Below are 16,914 nucleotides of genomic sequence, written 5' to 3'. Positions count from 1 at the left end.
AAAAAAAAAAAAAAAAAAATATATATATATATATATATATATATATATATATATATATATATATAATAAAAAAATAAAATAAAGAATCCATGGCTAAGATACACACCATACTAAGTTAATTTTTTTATGGACTTTAATGGTATCAAACTTTAAAATTAAGCTAAATAATAAAAATACTTGTGAATTTTGAACTTTATTTAAAAAAAAGTCTTATCTTTAGTTTTCAAAAATACTTTAATTTTACAAAGCGTTTCAAAAAGTTCCTTTTAATTTTTAAAATTTTTATTAATACCCTACAACATTGTGAAAAGTTAAAAAATACGGTTGATTTCAAAAGTTTAATTAATATCAGAGTATATACATGAAATGAAAGATGAAAATTGCACAAACTTATCATTGTTCACACTTCTATACAGTTCCAATCTTATAGGTATTTTAGATTAAATTACATGTCAAATATGGCTATATGTTTAGCCATTTCTCTAGTTAGCTCCACAATCAAATAAAAAGGTAAAATATGAATTTTCCTCTAAAAGAAATAATAACCCATGGAACAAACTATTTAGTATTATAATACTTCAATACACGACATTATTACCATTTACATGAAAACTGAACCTATTTCCCAAGAAAGGAACTACAAAATTTTCATTTTTCCAATCTCAAAGCTCTTATTAAATAGAAAATAGTATAAAGAATGAATAAGTTCAAGAAGACCTTGAGAATGCTAAAGCAGCCGTGTGTATACCTGAAACTCAAAACTCGAATTTACTGTCTCATTTAGTCATAGGGATTTTTCAAGTTCTTCAAAAGTCCTGGGACGTCGTATCCCAACATGTCGTCCACAGACTGAATCATTTTTGGTTTCAACTTCTCAAAGCTGTCGAAGTTGAAACCAGACAATGTCTCTTTGAATTGGTCGACGTTCGGGAAATCTCCAGCGGGCAAGTGATATTCCCTTTGTACCTGCGAGTTCATAAACGTTTTAAGCGTACCATTCTTTGTAAGTTGTTACAAGCATTAGTTCAAAGGAAATACCTTCCCGAATTCATCGGCCAAATTATCGAGCAGTCGCTGTTGGGTTTTGGCTTTGCCCATAATGGTAGGCATCTCCTTCCTCAGATGACTTATAATGTAGGCATGAATTTTAGCAGCTCTTGCACGTTTGACAAATTCATTTATCTGCCAGAAACTGATGTTATCAGAAACTATTTTCTTGGGGGGAGGGGGCAGAAGACTATTCGGTTCTTCAAAGTTGCATATTACACAAACAAGTACCATTTTCAATTAGAATAATATGCATAGTAGACCATGGGAATCTCACTTTTCGATCACAGGCCTTCTTCGGAATATCCTTCAAATCAGATAGAAGATCTTCCTGTTCTTTTTCAAAAAGATCTTTCCCAAGCGGACCCGTAGCAGCTTCGTTAACTGGTTGGTCATTAAAGGAGCTGTCACAAGGAAATATGTGAACCAAAGGGAGCATAAGACATCCTGGTCAACATAAGAAGCATATCAAAGTAGTGATCTAGACATGAAGATCTCATTAGACGGCGATATATGTGTTGGCAAGATAAATTATTGTCAATCCTTCCATTAGAAACCACTCAGATTTGAATGAGGCCAAATTATATCACCGAATATGTCAATGTAGTCTGGAAAAAGAAAAAAAAAAAAAAAAAAAAAAAAAAAAAAAAAAAAAACCACTAGTATCATATCAAGCAAGAGGCCGCACCCACCCAATATAAACGCGAACAACCTCAGGTGTATTCAGAACTTTCCCAAGCGACCACATTAATGCTCCATAAACCCTCATCAACTGAAATGCTCAAAAGAGTTTAATTACATTCACTGTGCCCATGTATTTCAGCCGGTGAAATGGTAAAACCAGAGTAAATTATAATAACAATAGTAATAAAAGTAAAGATAACAAGTTACTTGTTGCGTGTCCACTTGGTCTGCCTTGTTCAAGACTACTCGAATCTTGTCATCATGCCCACGTAATGATGCTATGACCCGCTTGAATTCATCACTAATATCGAGTTTATGGGGATCAAATAAAAGTAGAATAAGATCGGACTTCGCAGCAAACCACGATGTTACAGCTGTAAACTCATAAGCTCGCTGTGTTCGTTGCTTTTCTCCGGACAAAACTCCAGGAGTATCCACAAACGTAAAATGTTCTAGCAGCTTCATAAAAAAGAACAGTTTAAGGCCATGAAAAGAGTATGCAAATAAATATTCATGCAGTAACAGAATGTATTCTTACAGCATGTGGCATTTGTGAACACTCAAATTTTGATAGAAAAGAAGTTCCAAATGTTGTGAGCCCATTAAATGGCATGTCTGCTTGGACGGCAACTGTATTTCCAGGAATGCTTCTTTCATCAGGTCCAGACTAAAAAGGAGAAAATAACAAAGAATTAGGTTTGAAGCACCAAAATCATTTATTCTTTAGAAGATTATGAATTGAAAAAAAAAAGAGTAAAAAATCCACATGTATCTTTGAGGTTCAGAAAATTTTCAGAATTTAACCAAGAAAGCATGAATGAAGTACTTAAAATAGAATTTGGTTTTTCCCCCTTCTAAGAAACAAAGGACACATAAAGATGCAACCAGCAGATGCAGATGACCACATTGAAGAAGCTATTATCATTTAAAATTATCATTTTTCAAATAAAAAATAGCATGGGTCATGAAGACAAAGCCAGATAGTATCTTCAAACTAAATATAAACAATCAACTTTGCATAAAAAGTGTGAATACAATTGAAGTAACAGCAATACGTTCTACAGATTGGAATCTGAAAAAAATAGATTGCGGAGTTGACTGAAATTACTAGCCTGGCTAACTATATGAAAATACAAGATTTTATTTCCTCGATCATTCCAGTCAAGCCAACATATTCCCCCTCAGGGGAAGAGCCTATTTGTAAAAAGAATAAGCACTTACCATAACAACAACAAATCTGTCAGTTGTAGGTTCTGGTCCAATATGGGCTCCTGTTAAAAGTGGAAAAATGAGCGACAATGTTAAAACAAGATCAGACGTACTGAAATCTCACGTTTTCTCTCTCCCTCACTCCCCTTCTCTATCTCTCAAACACACGAACTTTGTCTTCAATTAATAAAAGTAGGGGGAAAAATAGGTGTGGGTGGGGCGAGGGGAAGAGGGAGCTATAGATCAGCCCATCCCTTTCTCTCTCATTCATGAAACCTCATACCTAGGACAACTACTTTTGGGAAAGTACTTTATAACTGTCAGCATAAAAAATACAATATCTCACCTGGATAACTGCTTCTCAGCATATGCTTGATAAACGTCGTTTTGCCAGTCGAGTATTGACCCAAAAGCATAACCATTGGTTTAGCATCAAAGTCACTATTTGTCTGAGTCGTAGGGCAGGCCGACATAATTATAAAACCACATTGTAAACCATGGTCCACCATACCATGAATATTAAATAAAAAGCATACATATAGTTTTAAGAGAGAGAGAGTCTCTATGACACATGTAATGAAATATAAAATTAAGATGCAAAAGCATACATTATACTCACCAGTAATGGAGAAACAAAATCATTAAACCGATAAGTAACTTCTAAGGGCTTCAGCTTCTGAATGTACAGTCTCTTCAAACCATCAATGATTGATGTAACGGAAGAAAGAGGTACCTGAAACAGCATTTTGGAGAGGGAGTCATAACCAAGGCGAGAATGACTGCAGTAAACAACTGCTACATATATGACAACATGATAAACATAAAACAAATGAAATGTTCATGATAACGAACTTTTTTAGATGACTTCGCTGAAAACCAATTAGCTAAAGCAGGAGACTGCCATTTAGAAGTACCTGCATAGTCATCATCAATTGCCAAGTTAAAAAGGGATAGTAAAGGCATAAAGCAGCCTCCTTTCATTACTTGAAAAGATATAGGTACTACCCTTTGTCTCGTGGTCATTTGATTTCTGTTTACGGGCTCTCTTCTGTTTGAAAGAAAAATGAAAAAGTTAGAACTTTCAACAGGATTACCAAAGGTGTGCCTTCCTACTCCTCAGTCCTAAAGTCAGAACAAGCCCCACCCAACCAAAACTCAAAATTTGATTGACCCAACCAAAACTCAAAATTTGATTGACCCAACCTGGCCCAGTCTATCTATTTATTGGACAGGATACAGATGAATCTATTAGAGCGCTACTTTTAAGGTGTTAAACAAGTGAGAAAGAAACATAGGCCACAACTTAATTGGAGTCAATTTTTCGTGAAAAAAAAAATGTTGTAGTGGTTGCATAACAGAATGCTATGAATGAGGGGGCTACGAGTCACCAAGCAGACTATTTTGAGGGGTGACTGGGTGAGGAGCCGCCAACAAGGTACTCTTTGCATGGATGATATTATTTCAAAGGTAAACTAGTCCTACCTATGGACATTCCATTATTGTCATTAAAATTTTTCAATCCTCTTTAACACTGGGATATGGAGGTGGGACATGACGCGTTTTACAGACTTATCAGAGGTTGGCAAAAGAAGTATATTGCAAAGGAATGCACAAATAAATTTGTTTAAGAGCGCGCAAGTTATTTGCAAATAAATTGAGTTATTAGCCTTGGCTCCAGCGGGTTCGCTTCAACCTTTACTAATTCCATATAATACTTCAGAAGGCATTTCGATAAATTTTGTGAGCTGAAGGTTAACCCGAGTCTGAAAGGTATGATTCAACTTTGGTTGTAGGGGATTGTTGGTCAAAGTTCATTCACTCATCTTAATGCAACATCCTTTTACAACTATTATTTGAACAACAAGCTTAAAATGCGTCTCATTTTCGAAAAAAGGCACTCTTAGTGAAAGAAAATCCTGTACCTCATTGCCATGTACCTTTTCTTTTTTTACTTTTGAACAAATAATTTGAGAAGTATTCTCCAAAAAATCCTAATTTAACTTTTCTTTCCTTTGGTTTAGTTGTTTTCCATGCAAATACTAAAGATGTGTCAATACATGATGATGAGGGCAAATCCTCAAATGGCTGGTCACTAATACATTTCAAAGGAAACCTCTCAAATTTGAGGGGGTTGGATGGCTCTTTCTTACTTGAGTAGATTAGATGGTTTTTCCATTTTGAGAATAAGAATGTATGGAATTGGTATTTGAAGTATGTTTCTTTTTGTCGCCCCTGGCTAAAGGCCTAGACACTCATTTGGGCTTGCTGCCTAGTTGGTGTACAAGGGAGAGGATGCATAAACACAGGCCATCCCTTTTTGTGGTTATCTTTTCTCAACTATTTGGCAGAAGCTTAGGTGTTTTTTTGGTTGTCCTTCTGTCAACCCTGGCACCTTAGGAAATTTCTGATTTCCTTAAATGAAGTCTTGATTTGTTGCCTTTAAAAATAAAGCAAAGTGTTGTAGTTTACGTTTTAAGTGTTTTTTTTTTGGAGCTCATGGCTAGTAAAGAAATGGAAAATTTTTCAAGGGAGTAAAATCTCTAGATGTTTCTATAGTGGTTGAATGTGCTATATTACGGTCATGCTCGTCCAGGGCATGTTGCTTATGGCCGCATGCCCATGCCATGCCATGCCAAACCCTTTTACTTGCTTTCATGTTGTATTACTTTTTTATTACATTTTCTAGTGTATAACTATTCAGCGAAACCATATCTACCCCGGTTAGACATGAATCATCTCAAAATATACTATGGGGGACCAATTAGTCATCAAACCTCCCCCACCAAGTATTGTAATCGCTCTTGCCTACATGTTTTCAATATAATTGACTTTCACAATGCTTTCTTTCAATTTGTTTTCAATGATTTTCCTCTCCCATGTTTTCTAAAACATTTTTTCTCAAAACGTAACTCGAGACTCGACCTACGTCCGATTTGTCTACGAAATATGATTTTCATACGGCTGACTTGTTTACCAGGTTAGAACAAGTGTCGTACAATTGATGTCCCGTAGCCGAAAAGAATACAATTGATGTCCCGTTGCCGAAAAGAATACAATTGTGACAAGTGGCATCAGAGTTGCGTTAGCTCCTAGTCCTATTAAAGAATGAAACGATGTCAGCGACTAAACAATCGCTAAGTCACAAGTTCAGATTCTCACTAAGATTGAACATGAGATTTTATTCTTAAAAGAAGAACCCGACACGGTCCGCTTCCTGGAGGAACAAGTTGCAGAACTGAATGAAAGAGTCGGTGGAATTGACGCTATGAGCACTCGCCTGGATGGGTTGGCAATCAAAGAATTGATATTTAGGGTTGACTCCCTAGAAAAAAGGGCTACACAACCGAGTAGCTTAGAATGCGAAGGTAGCTTTGAGAGCTCTGTCACATATATGGAAGAACATGTCGAAATGCTAGATAGTTCACAAAAAAACCATGTTGAAGCTTTTCAACGAGTTTACTAAAGATCTCTCGGCAACAATGGATGCCATGAAGGTAGAGATAGCCAAAATGAATACCTGAGTAAGCTTGGCCATGCGGGCCATAGAAAATCAAACCTCATGTCAAGCTCAGGTTGGGCTTCAAAGGGAATCGGGATGCAAAAGAACTTGAAAATTTCATCTTCAACGTTGAACAATACTTCAAAGCCACAAGGATCTGTTCAGAAAAACTTAAAGTTACCTTGGTCACAATACATCTCACAGACGAGATGCAAAACTATGGTGGTGTTCAAGGCGAATGACTTTCAAAATGGTTCGTGCACCATAAGTTCATGGGAAGACCTCAAGAGAGAGTTGAAGACTCAATTCTTCCATGAGAATGTAGAATTCATAGCAAGGCGCAAAATGCGACAATTGAAACACACGGGAGGAATTAGGGACTATGTCAAGCAATTCTCAACTTTGATGCTAGACATTAGAGATATGTCTAAGAATGACAAAGTACTATGGTTTGTCAAAGTATTGCTACCCTATGGCAAGGACAAAGTTATGTGAACAAAAGGTTCAAGATCTTGCCGCGTTGGCTATTGCAGAGAGACTCCTAGACTTCGAGGACGAAGCCAATTTCTAAAGAAGGAATACACCACCCCCAAACTCTAGGAACAAACCCTATGGGCCAATGAGTTAGAGGAATGAAGGCCCCAATAGACCGAATGGAGGAAACGATAGACCGAATGAGGGAACTATCCAACGATGCCTTTGAATGTCTATTATGTAAGGCCCTCACAAGCTTTCCTATTGCCCCTATTGAGAGGCCTTTTGTGTGCTTCAAGTCTCCATACAAGGAGGTAATGACCAAGAAGCCGAACCAGCGGCAGAGAAAGAAGAGGATCATGACACTCCCGAAATGAGAGCGCTAAAGTTTCTATTGGCCATCCAAAAGAAGGTTGATCCGAAAGAAGTGTTTGAGAAAGGGTTGATGTTTGTTGACAAAATGATAAACTCACGACCTAGCAAAAGCACCTTTGTAGACTCGGGCACGACCCACAACTTTATCGTTGACTATGAAGCTCGCAGATAGGAACTCAAGATAGAGAAGTACCCCAGGAAAATGTAAGCGGTTAATTCAGAAGCCTTTCCTATTGTTAGAGCCTCCAGTCTCTTTGAAATTGGAGACTTGGTTAGGAGAAATTGATTGGGTCGTGGTCTACATGGATGACTTTGATGTGGTACTTAGGATGGACTGCCTTCTTAACACAAAGTCATTTCAATGTCGTTGGCGAAGTGCATAGTGATTACGAATTACAATCCTACCGTAATCCTTGCTAGAATCAAATAGTCGGGCAACAATGATTTTCTCCTTGCAATTAAAGAGAGGGCTCGCCTGAGAAGAGCCCACATTTATTGTCATATCTTTGGTGGAAGATGTAATCACCATTGATCCCATCCCAAGCGAGAGATGTCCTACTTAGTTATGCTGATATAATGTCAGAAAGCTTACCAAAGACATTACCCCCTTGATGGAGCATAGACCACAAAATTGCGCACCTACCTAGGGTCAAACCCCAGCGAACAATGCATATCGGATGGCTCCACCAGAGTTAGCCGAATTGAAGAAGCAGGTTAGACGAGTTACTGGCTGCATGGTCCATTCATCCCGCAAAAGCACCTTATGGGGCCCTTGTGTTATTTTAAAAGAAGAATGATAGAACTTTACATCTGTGCATCGATTACGAGGCCCTAAACAAGGTGACAATGCACAACAAGTACCCATCGCCAATTATATCCAATTTGTTCGACAAGCTCCATGGGGCCAAAAACTTCATGAAGCTGGATTTACATTCGGGATATTACCAAGTGCGTATTCTTGAGGGAGATGAGCCCAAGAAAACTTGTGTAACAAGATATGGGGCATATGAGTTTCGGGTGATGCCCTTTGGCCTGACAAATACCTCAGCTACGTTTTGTACCCTAATGAATTAGCTTTTCCATGAATACTTGGACCAATTCGTCGTAGTATACCTTGACAATATCGTTGTATACAGTGCCATGCTGGAGAAGCACAAGATACACCTGTGCCTTGTTTTTGAAAAACTAAGGTAGAATCAGTTATATATGAAAAAAGAGAAATGCGTCTTCGCCAAAAAGTGCATCAATTTCATTAGGCACGTCAACAAGTGCAGGCAAATAAGCATAGATAGGGACAAGATAAAAGCTATCCAAGAGTAGAAAGTCCCCACTTCGGCAACCGATGTGCAATCCTTCTTAGTATTGACAAATTATTATAGACAGTTCGTCGAAGGGTTTTCACGACGAGTCACCCCATTAACAGAACTGCTGAAAAAAGACCATCCTTGGTTGTGGCAGATGAATGCCAAAAGGCATTCGAAGACTTGAAAGCAACAATGACGAGGGACCCTTTCCTCGACTTGGTCGACGTTTCAAAACCTTTTGAAATAGAAATAGACGCATCTGACTTTGCCCTTGGTGTGTCCTCATCTAGGAGGGCCTCCCCATTGCCTACTTAAGCCAGAAGCTCAATAGCAGAGACAGAGAGAGGAGGTACACAGTATCTAAGAAAAATGTTAGTTGTTGTTCATTCTCTCAAAGTTCGGAGACAACATCTATTGGGACTTCGTAGTGAGAACGGACAACAATGCCATTTGTCACTTTTTTTACCAACTAAAATTGACATCAAAGCAAGCTCGGTGGCAAGAATCATTAGCATAATTCAACTTCAAATTCAAGCATAAAGCGGGAAAGAGAAACCAAGCTTCCAATGCTCTGAGTCGAAAGAGTGAACATGCAGTCCTATGCATGTTAGCCCACATTCATTCTAGTAAGATCGATGGGTCAATGTGAGATATAATACGAGAACACTTACAAAGAGACCCTTCGGCCAAGTCTGTTATTGAGTTAACCAGAGCTGAGAAGACTAGACAGTTCTGGGTTGAAGGAGACCTTCTGCTGGCAAAATGAAACTAACTATATGTCCCAAGAGCGGGAGAGCTACGAAAGAAATTTATCCAAGAATATCACGATACCTTGTGGGTTGGTCATCGAGGATGACAACAAACATATGCCTCAGTGAAAAAATGGTACATTTGGCCAAATATGTGGGATTGACATAGTGCAATATACCAAGACATGCCTCATTTGCCAACAAGACAAAGTTGAAAAGGCTAAGGTCTCAGGACTTCTCGAACCCTTGATAGTGCCAACAAGACCTTGGAAAAGAGTGTTGCTAGACTTCATCACACATCTCCCGAAGGTTGGCGAACATGAAGTCATCTTGGTCATCATCGACCGATTCTCAAAGTATGCTACGTCCGTACCCACAACCAAGATACGCTCGACCGAATTCACAACCCAACTATTCTTTAAAATTGTCGTAAAGTTGTGGGCCATTCCATCGAGCATCATCAGTGACAAAGATGACAGGTTTATCAGGACATTCTAGACATTGTTATTCACGTTCTTGAGGACAACTTTGAATATCTCCTCAAGCTATCACCCCTAGACTGATGGACAGAGTGAACGATTCAACTGTTTGCTGGAAGAATACTTGCGTCATTTCGTTGACGCTCGCCAGAAAATTGATTACAATTGTTAGATGTGGCCCAATTCTGCTTTAATTGACAAAGGAGTTCATAAATTGGGAAGAGCCCCTTCGAAATTGTGAATCCCTGCCCTATATCATTGACCACCGAAAGAATCTTCAAGTCCAAAACTTTACAAGAGAATGGAAGCAGACAACAGACATAGCTCAAGCTTACTTAAGAAACGTTTCCAAACACATGAAGAAATGGGTGGACATGAAGCGTCATCCCCTTCAATTTGGAGTAGGATACCAAGTCCACATCAAACTGAGGCTAGAGTAGAAAGGACTAAAGACTTGTCAGAAAATATGAAGGTCCATTCAAAATTTTTAAGAAAATCGAGTCTACATCTTATAGGTTGATATTACCCACATGAATAAAAATTCATCTAGTAATCCATGTGAGTAACTTGAAAACCTTCCCACCTTGATCCAAACAATGGAAGTTGCAATGTTGTCGCCAGACCTGCCTAAAACAAAAAGACGTCAGGGAAGTTGAAAGGATCCTGACCTACAGAGATAGGAAAGTTGAAAGACTTGTACGTAGGCTTTGAGAATTCCTCGTCAATGGAAGAATCTACCTACAGAAGAAATAAGTTGGGAACGAGCCGAAGACATGGACTCTGCCGCGGTCCATATTGCAGAGTTTGAACATAGTTGATGTCAACCAATTAGGTGGGGAGGATGTCACGGTCATGCTTGTCTAGGACGTGTTGCCTGTGGGCACATGTTTATGTCATGTCAAACCCTTTTACTTGCTTTCACATTGTATTACTTTTTTACTACATTTTTTGTTGTATGATTGTTTGACGAAATCATGTCTTCTCCTACCAGACATGAATCGCCTCAAAAAGTACTATAGGAGGACCCAATAGTCATCAAACCTCTCTGACCAAGTATTGTAACCACTCTTGCCTACATGTTTCAATGCAATTGACTTTCACAATGCTTTCTTTCAACTTGTTTTCATCAATTTCCTCGCTCACGTTTTCTAAGACATTTTCTCTCAAAATGTGGCTCAAGGCTTGACCATACGTCTAAATTGTCCGCAAAATACAATTTTTATACGGCTAACTTGTCCAGTGAGTTAGGACAAGTGCTACACAATCGTCGTCCCATTGCCGAAAAAAGTGCGATTGTGGCGTGATGCATACCCAAAAAAAAGAGAAAAAAAAAAAGAAATGAAGTAATATGGATAAAAATTTATATTCTAATATAATGTTAACAAGTTAATTATAAAATTAGTTCAAATTAGTTCTTTTAATAATTCACTTTTGTTACCAAAAAAAAAAAAAAAAAACAATTTTTTTAGACTACAGCAGAAGCATACTCACAGCTAATATGACATCTAGTTCTTCCATTTTAGGAAGACTCAGACTCATTAATTTATCTGCAATACATATGAGCAATTACTTCAAATCAAGAGACTGAAATTGCAGGAAAAAAGCTTAGTAAATTGAATGGCATGAAAAGTTACCAACAATTTGAAAATTTTGCAAGCGTTGCCTCAATAGGTAATAACTGGCACAAGGTATAGAAGATTGAAAAACATGCAGTCGCGCTAGAAAACTAACCTTGGCTGCAAGAAGTCAATGCATCATGAGCTACTTCCCCTCTAGATTGCGCCAAAGAAACAAGCTAAGCACAATAGAAACGTATGCTTTAGAATATAAGTTGACATTTTCAATCTACAAACTCAAAATTCTAACTAAAACCTGCATTGCAGTAATAAACTCGGTGAACCCAAGATATCCTTGCCGCTTGGAATCTGCAATTGCCCACACCTTTGAACAAAATATTTGAAGGAAATCATTGTCACAAAAAATAAATTTGAGAAGTGAAGACGATCATGATCGTCACATTAAATGAAAATTTTCACGCAACTTTTTCAGAACAACGAGCTATGGTTAAGAGCTATATAACACGAAAGTAACCAGAAATTTCGAAATATAATTCAACTTTGTTCATACTTCAGTAAAATTCCATAAATCATTAACGAGCGATGGCGAAAGAAAAGACCGAAAAACTACAAAAGACAAAGAAATAGAGAAAAACAGAAACGGAAGGCGAACCTGCTTGAGATCTTGCCGAGACAAGCTAGACATGGAAAAGAACTTAATAGCATCATTCCCTGTGATACGCCCGTCTCCATCTGACATTAAACAGCGCAGAAATCAGGAATCGAACATTGACTCGCAACAGAAACAGCTCAAGGGAAAAACAAATAAAGAAATATAGAAGTTGAAAGAAGAAGAAATACCTGAATCGGCGTAATCAAACCATTCCTGATAGATCTTCTGCTGCTCTCGGGAGCAGGAAGCGATAGGATTGGGAACTTCCATTAAGAGAAACAAGAAAACAACGGTTAGCTGCCGTGAATTGGTCCCTCCTCCGGTTGATCTCGTTACAGTTCCAGGCGAACTCCGAGATCATGGAAAAAAGAAGCAATAGGTTGAAGGTGAATGGAATGCAAAACGCAGAAGAATTGGTTCCGTCGTTATCTTCCTTTCAGTTGGTCCCTCGCGTGAGAATGAGAGAGAAGGGAGAAAGAACTGAAACGGAAGCGGAGAGAGAGAGAGCGAGGGAAACGGGTACGGAGGAGTTTTTGTTTTGTTACTCTTTCTTCGGTAACGTTTCATGCCGATGAAGGTGTAAATGTTAATGATGACAAGAAACGATGTCGTTTTCCCTCCAATGGGTCCATGCTTCCATTTTCAATAAAAATTTAGATTTCTATGTACTCTTACATATTTATACCAAAATTAGAGCTTAAAATAACTCCTCCCATGAAAATTATTTGTCTGCTTACCTAACCAATTTTAAATAATTTTTTTTAATTTATTAAAAATTATATTTACGGACCTTTCAAACTACATAAATATTTTAACCTTAAACTACATCAATATGGTTAACAAGAGTATTGATTTGAGATCATTAAAGTCATAAACTGAAGAGAAAGTACTTTAGGGGCATTATGGTCATTTTATACTGATTTTGTAGCTACTTATTCTTGCAAAGTTCCCGTATCCAAATTAATCGAATTTTTTTTTTGGCGGAGAATCAATCTAGAAGGAGATTAAATTTGAGTAAAAAACTAAGAAAGAGTATGGTCTTATTCCTCATAAAGGAAGAAGATGCATGTGCTGCTTCCCTATGCTATTTTTGGCCTCGATTACTTCATAAATCTTGTAGATGGGACATTGGCATCGGCAGTAACTCGAGTTATAAACTTCAAAGTCGATGAAAAATCTGTATTTCTACCAGACAAATTTGTTGTTTGTTGGATGGGTTGGAACATTTTGGAAGGGATTGGAAGAAGGGAATTCACAAAGATTCTCCTGCAACTCTTGGATGGCAGCTCGATTTGGGAAAAGGTGCGCCACTTTCAGCCCTTGATTCCTTTACATAACTCATGTGCAAACCCCTTTAGAAGGTTAAAAGATAGTGGCTGGTGAATCTCCTATTTATAATGGTGGCATTCACCACCATTAAAAAAAGACTCTAAAAACAAACTCCCTCATGTCTATTGGTGATGATTCGAATTTGGGGCCACGTGGACAGTTAGATCTCTACAAATCTAAGCTTTTATTTGGCACGCACAACAATTTACCATTTTTTAATATATTTCCTTTTAAGTTTATACAACTCATTTAAACTTTATGTATATCTTATGGGGTATCTTAAAACGCTAAGGTATTACAACTTTAGCCCCACTTTCATCCAACCCTAAGTTCATGAGTAAAACACCTTTAAGATATTTGCTTCTCAATAAAAGTTTTGAAGACTTAAAAAGCTAACGAGAGAATAAAATAAAATTAGAACAATGATAAATAATAAAATATTGGGTGAAATAACTCTCTAGGTGGCCTTTCATGAACAATCCCACCTTCGAAGCATTGCCACTTATTCTATTGTTGACCCCAAAACATTATGTTACTTCTAAAATTCCATTTCCAATGTATCCTAAGTTTAATTTAAACTTCCCTTATTTCTCTAATTTAGCTAATTTAGAGTATGATCATAAAGAATACATACTTAAAATAATATTCCGAAACTTTATACTTTAAGTAGACAATATTCTCTGCGTCATATTATGGGATGTGGAAGAGAGAAAGGAAACAAAAAAGAAAAATAGTTCTCCAAATAAATCTTTGCTTTTGATTTTCCATAATCTTATCTGTAATTTCTCTTTCTCTCTGTCCGCCGGCACGGTCAAGTAAACAAAAAAATAAAAATAAAAAACAAATAATAAAATATTGAATTCTTGATGGGCATCATCATCGCCACCAGTCGCCGCCGCCATCGGTGGTTCAGAGGCACAAGGCGGTGCGTCGAAGATCATCGGCGCCAAAATCAAGATGATCAGACGGTTGAATGTTAAGATCGAACGGCAGGGGATATTTCCGACGAATCATGGACGAGGAAGCGATGTCGCCGTCGTCGATGACCGAGGACGACGAATCGCAGTCGCTATGGCAATCCTCAGGGACGACGGGCGGCGTGCGTGGGTATCGGCGAGAGGCGGAAGTGGCAGCCGCCGCAGAGGGTGGTCGGGGACCACTGAAGGACTCAACAGTGGAGCTGAGGGTGCTGGGAGTGGGTCTCTGAGGGTTAGTATGGAATCGGCGATCGGGGCAAGGAGGAGGGTAGTCGAAAAAGGAGGTGGGTGTGGGAAGGGGGAAATTGGTTTTAGCTTTGGGGCCGCGGAGGGTTATGGCGGCGTTGTCGTAAGCACGGGCGGCATCCTCGGCGGAATCGAAGGTGCCCAACCAAACTCTGGTCTTCTTCAATGGGTCTCTAATCTCCGCCGCGAATCTCCCCCATGGCCTTCGGCGAACTCCTCTGTATCTCCGTTCCGACCCGGTTATTGGTGCCACACGCACCGCCGCTCTCCCTCNCCTCATCACTACTACGAAGGATGAAGGGCTCAAGATCTAATCCAAAAGGAAAAATTGGAGGGACTATTTCAGAAATGACAGAGCGGAAATGATGAGAGAGAGAGAGAGGCCAAAACTGGAGGCCACCGTCTCCACCTTCTCAGCTTCTTCACCAAAATTAAGTATTTCTTTTTATTTTTTATTTTTTTAAAATTTTAAATTCTCAGTTTTGTATTACGTATTTACCAGTCCGCGTTTGAAGTAAAATTACAAATATACCCTCGCACATGTTTGCCACTCTCATTTCCTTGCCGTTTCTACTTTTGTATTTTGTTTTTGTTTAGGTGTATGATACAAGGTTATTAAAAGAGTTTATAAGTTGGATGTGATGCCTTCATTTTAACACATCCAACTCAACCATGGTCATCTTTCCAAGACATTAAACTACTTTTACCACTAAGTTAAAATGTTAAAATTGGAGCTAAGTATCCTTTATTTTTATGAGTGTTCAAGGAGTAATTGAGGAGAAGACAACAAATACAATAGAGGTTCGAGGAAATTAAGAAAAGTTTACTTCGGGCAAGTTTTTGAAATTGAAGTTTTTAATCGGAGGATTGAAGCTTGTATATTGTCCAAAGTAAGGAATAATCACATAGAAAGTTGTCTAGAATCCGGGAGTTTTGATCTACAAATTGGACGCCCACGTCCCTTAAGAATCTTTCAATTAGCTTGAGGGGAAGAAAAGGAAAGGAAGAAGGTTGGTAAAAACATCTCAAGCCCATAAGTTCCTAAAATGCCCCACTAATAGAGACAGAAAATGAGTTTACTCCGGCAAACAAGTTAGTGTACATACCTGAAGTCATCCATATAAACTTTTAGCTAATATTCCTCGCATTTTCTCTCTCCTATTTTTTGTGTTCATTTATATCGAGTGTGTGCGTTATGGTGCGATCCTAACAACTCGTATCAAAGCTAGGCAAGATTCACTATGATCTGTGAAGATGGAAAGTTCAAAGATTGAAATTGAGAAGTTTGATGAATCTGTTTCAGTTTCTGTAAGATGCAAATTGAAGATTATTTGTACTTGAAAGATCTTCACGAACCCCTGTTGGGGGTGAAGCTAGATACCATGACCATGGAGCAGTGGAAGCTCAAGAATCGGCAGGTCTTAGGGTTGATCCGGTTGATGCTGTCCAGAAACGTGACGTTCAAGATCATCAAGGAGAAGACAATGTCGGACCTGTTGAAGACGTTGTTGAATATATTTGAAAAATCATCGGCTATGAACAAGGTGTATTTGATATGGAGATTGTTCATTCTACAAATGTATGTAGATGGATATGTTGTGGATCATATAAATGAATTCAATATGATTGTAAGTCATCTGAGTTCAATGGATGTTAATTTCAAAGATGAAATTAAAGCATTGATTTTGATGTCATTTTTATCTAAGCCGTTGATATTGTTGTTGCCGCGATCAGCAGTTTCCGTGGATTTGAGAAACTGATGTTTAATGAAATCCGAGATATGGTTCTAAGCAAAAGTATTCACAAACGAGAAATTGGAGATTTATCTAGTAGTGCTCTCAATATTGACCAAAGGGGAAGAAGTAAATCGGAGACCCCAAACAAAAGTTAATCAAAATCAAATAACCGTAAATTTTTTTCAAATAAAAGAAACGTAACGTGTTGAAGTTGTAGAGAAAATAGTCACTTTTGGGCAGAGTGTACAAGACCAAATAGGAAACATAATAAAAAATCAAAGGATAAGGATTCTATAAATTCAGCAGAAGAAATTGGAGATGCTCTAATCCTCAGGATGTACAATCCAATTGAATCCTTGGTTTTGGATTGAGGTGCATCTTTTCGTTTGTCTTCAAATAAAGAACTGTTTCGAAATTTCAAGTCTGAAATTTTTTGAGAAGGCGTATGACAACAAATCTTTAGAAATTGAAGAAAATAAGGATGTCTACATAAAACTCCGGTAAGAAATCAATGAACATTAAAAGAGGTTAGATATATTCCTAGTCTTAAGAACCCGATCTCTATTGATTAGTTGAA

At 38.0% G+C, this 16,914-nt stretch overlaps 2 protein-coding genes and 1 long non-coding RNA gene across 4 annotated transcripts; 1 reads left to right on the top strand and 2 right to left on the bottom strand.

Annotated features, from left to right (window-relative positions):
• Positions 1-542: 542 nt before the first annotated feature.
• On the bottom strand, positions 543-12,579 carry LOC111498381 (EH domain-containing protein 1-like). Its single transcript, XM_023149599.1, has 16 exons — positions 12,238-12,579; positions 12,050-12,129; positions 11,693-11,761; positions 11,552-11,615; positions 11,312-11,367; positions 3,946-3,988; positions 3,793-3,854; positions 3,560-3,673; positions 3,287-3,389; positions 2,953-3,002; positions 2,270-2,398; positions 1,939-2,190; positions 1,740-1,819; positions 1,325-1,451; positions 1,039-1,182; positions 543-966 (listed from the first exon to the last, which is right to left on the bottom strand). The coding sequence occupies exons 1-16, from the start codon at positions 12,317-12,319 to the stop codon at positions 781-783; spliced, it is 1,641 nt and encodes a 546-aa protein (XP_023005367.1). The 5' UTR covers positions 12,320-12,579; the 3' UTR covers positions 543-780.
• Positions 6,382-9,376, top strand: LOC111498560. Its single transcript, XR_002720805.1, has 3 exons — positions 6,382-6,394; positions 7,350-7,354; positions 8,558-9,376. It is a non-coding gene; the product is annotated as an uncharacterized LOC111498560 (long non-coding RNA).
• A 1,583-nt stretch (positions 12,580-14,162) lies between the features above and the next one.
• Positions 14,163-15,034, bottom strand: LOC111498510 (ethylene-responsive transcription factor 3-like). 2 transcript variants are annotated; one of them, XM_023149797.1, is made up of 2 exons: positions 14,327-15,034; positions 14,163-14,266 (listed from the first exon to the last, which is right to left on the bottom strand). In XM_023149797.1, the coding sequence occupies exons 1-2, from the start codon at positions 14,879-14,881 to the stop codon at positions 14,255-14,257; spliced, it is 567 nt and encodes a 188-aa protein (XP_023005565.1). In that variant the 5' UTR covers positions 14,882-15,034; the 3' UTR covers positions 14,163-14,254. The 2 variants fall into 2 exon arrangements, with proteins under 2 accessions (XP_023005565.1, XP_023005563.1); XM_023149795.1 differs by having other exon boundaries at positions 14,178-15,025.
• Between the last annotated feature and the right edge of the window lie 1,880 nt (positions 15,035-16,914).

The sequence above is a fragment of the Cucurbita maxima genome, unplaced genomic scaffold (genome assembly GCF_002738345.1).
Source record: "Cucurbita maxima cultivar Rimu unplaced genomic scaffold, Cmax_1.0 Cma_Scf00025, whole genome shotgun sequence".
In the NCBI taxonomy this organism is placed as follows: domain Eukaryota; kingdom Viridiplantae; phylum Streptophyta; class Magnoliopsida; order Cucurbitales; family Cucurbitaceae; genus Cucurbita; species Cucurbita maxima.
Note: the sequence above shows the minus strand (reverse complement) of the source record. Positions and strands in the feature narration are given on the sequence as shown.

What these genes read in the sequence shown, in the direction of transcription:
- LOC111498381 (XM_023149599.1), bottom strand. Translation starts at nt 12,319, where the DNA reads ATGGAAGTTCCCAATCCTATCGCTTCCTGCTCCCGAGAGCAGCAGAAG. An exon ending in GTTTGATTACGCCGATTCAG is followed by an intron (nt 12,130 to 12,237) that starts GTATTTCTTCTT and finishes GTTTAATGTCAG; the next exon opens with ATGGAGACGGGCGTATCACA. An exon ending in ATTTTGTTTCTCCATTACTG is followed by an intron (nt 3,390 to 3,559) that starts GTGAGTATAATG and finishes CCTACGACTCAG; the next exon opens with ACAAATAGTGACTTTGATGC.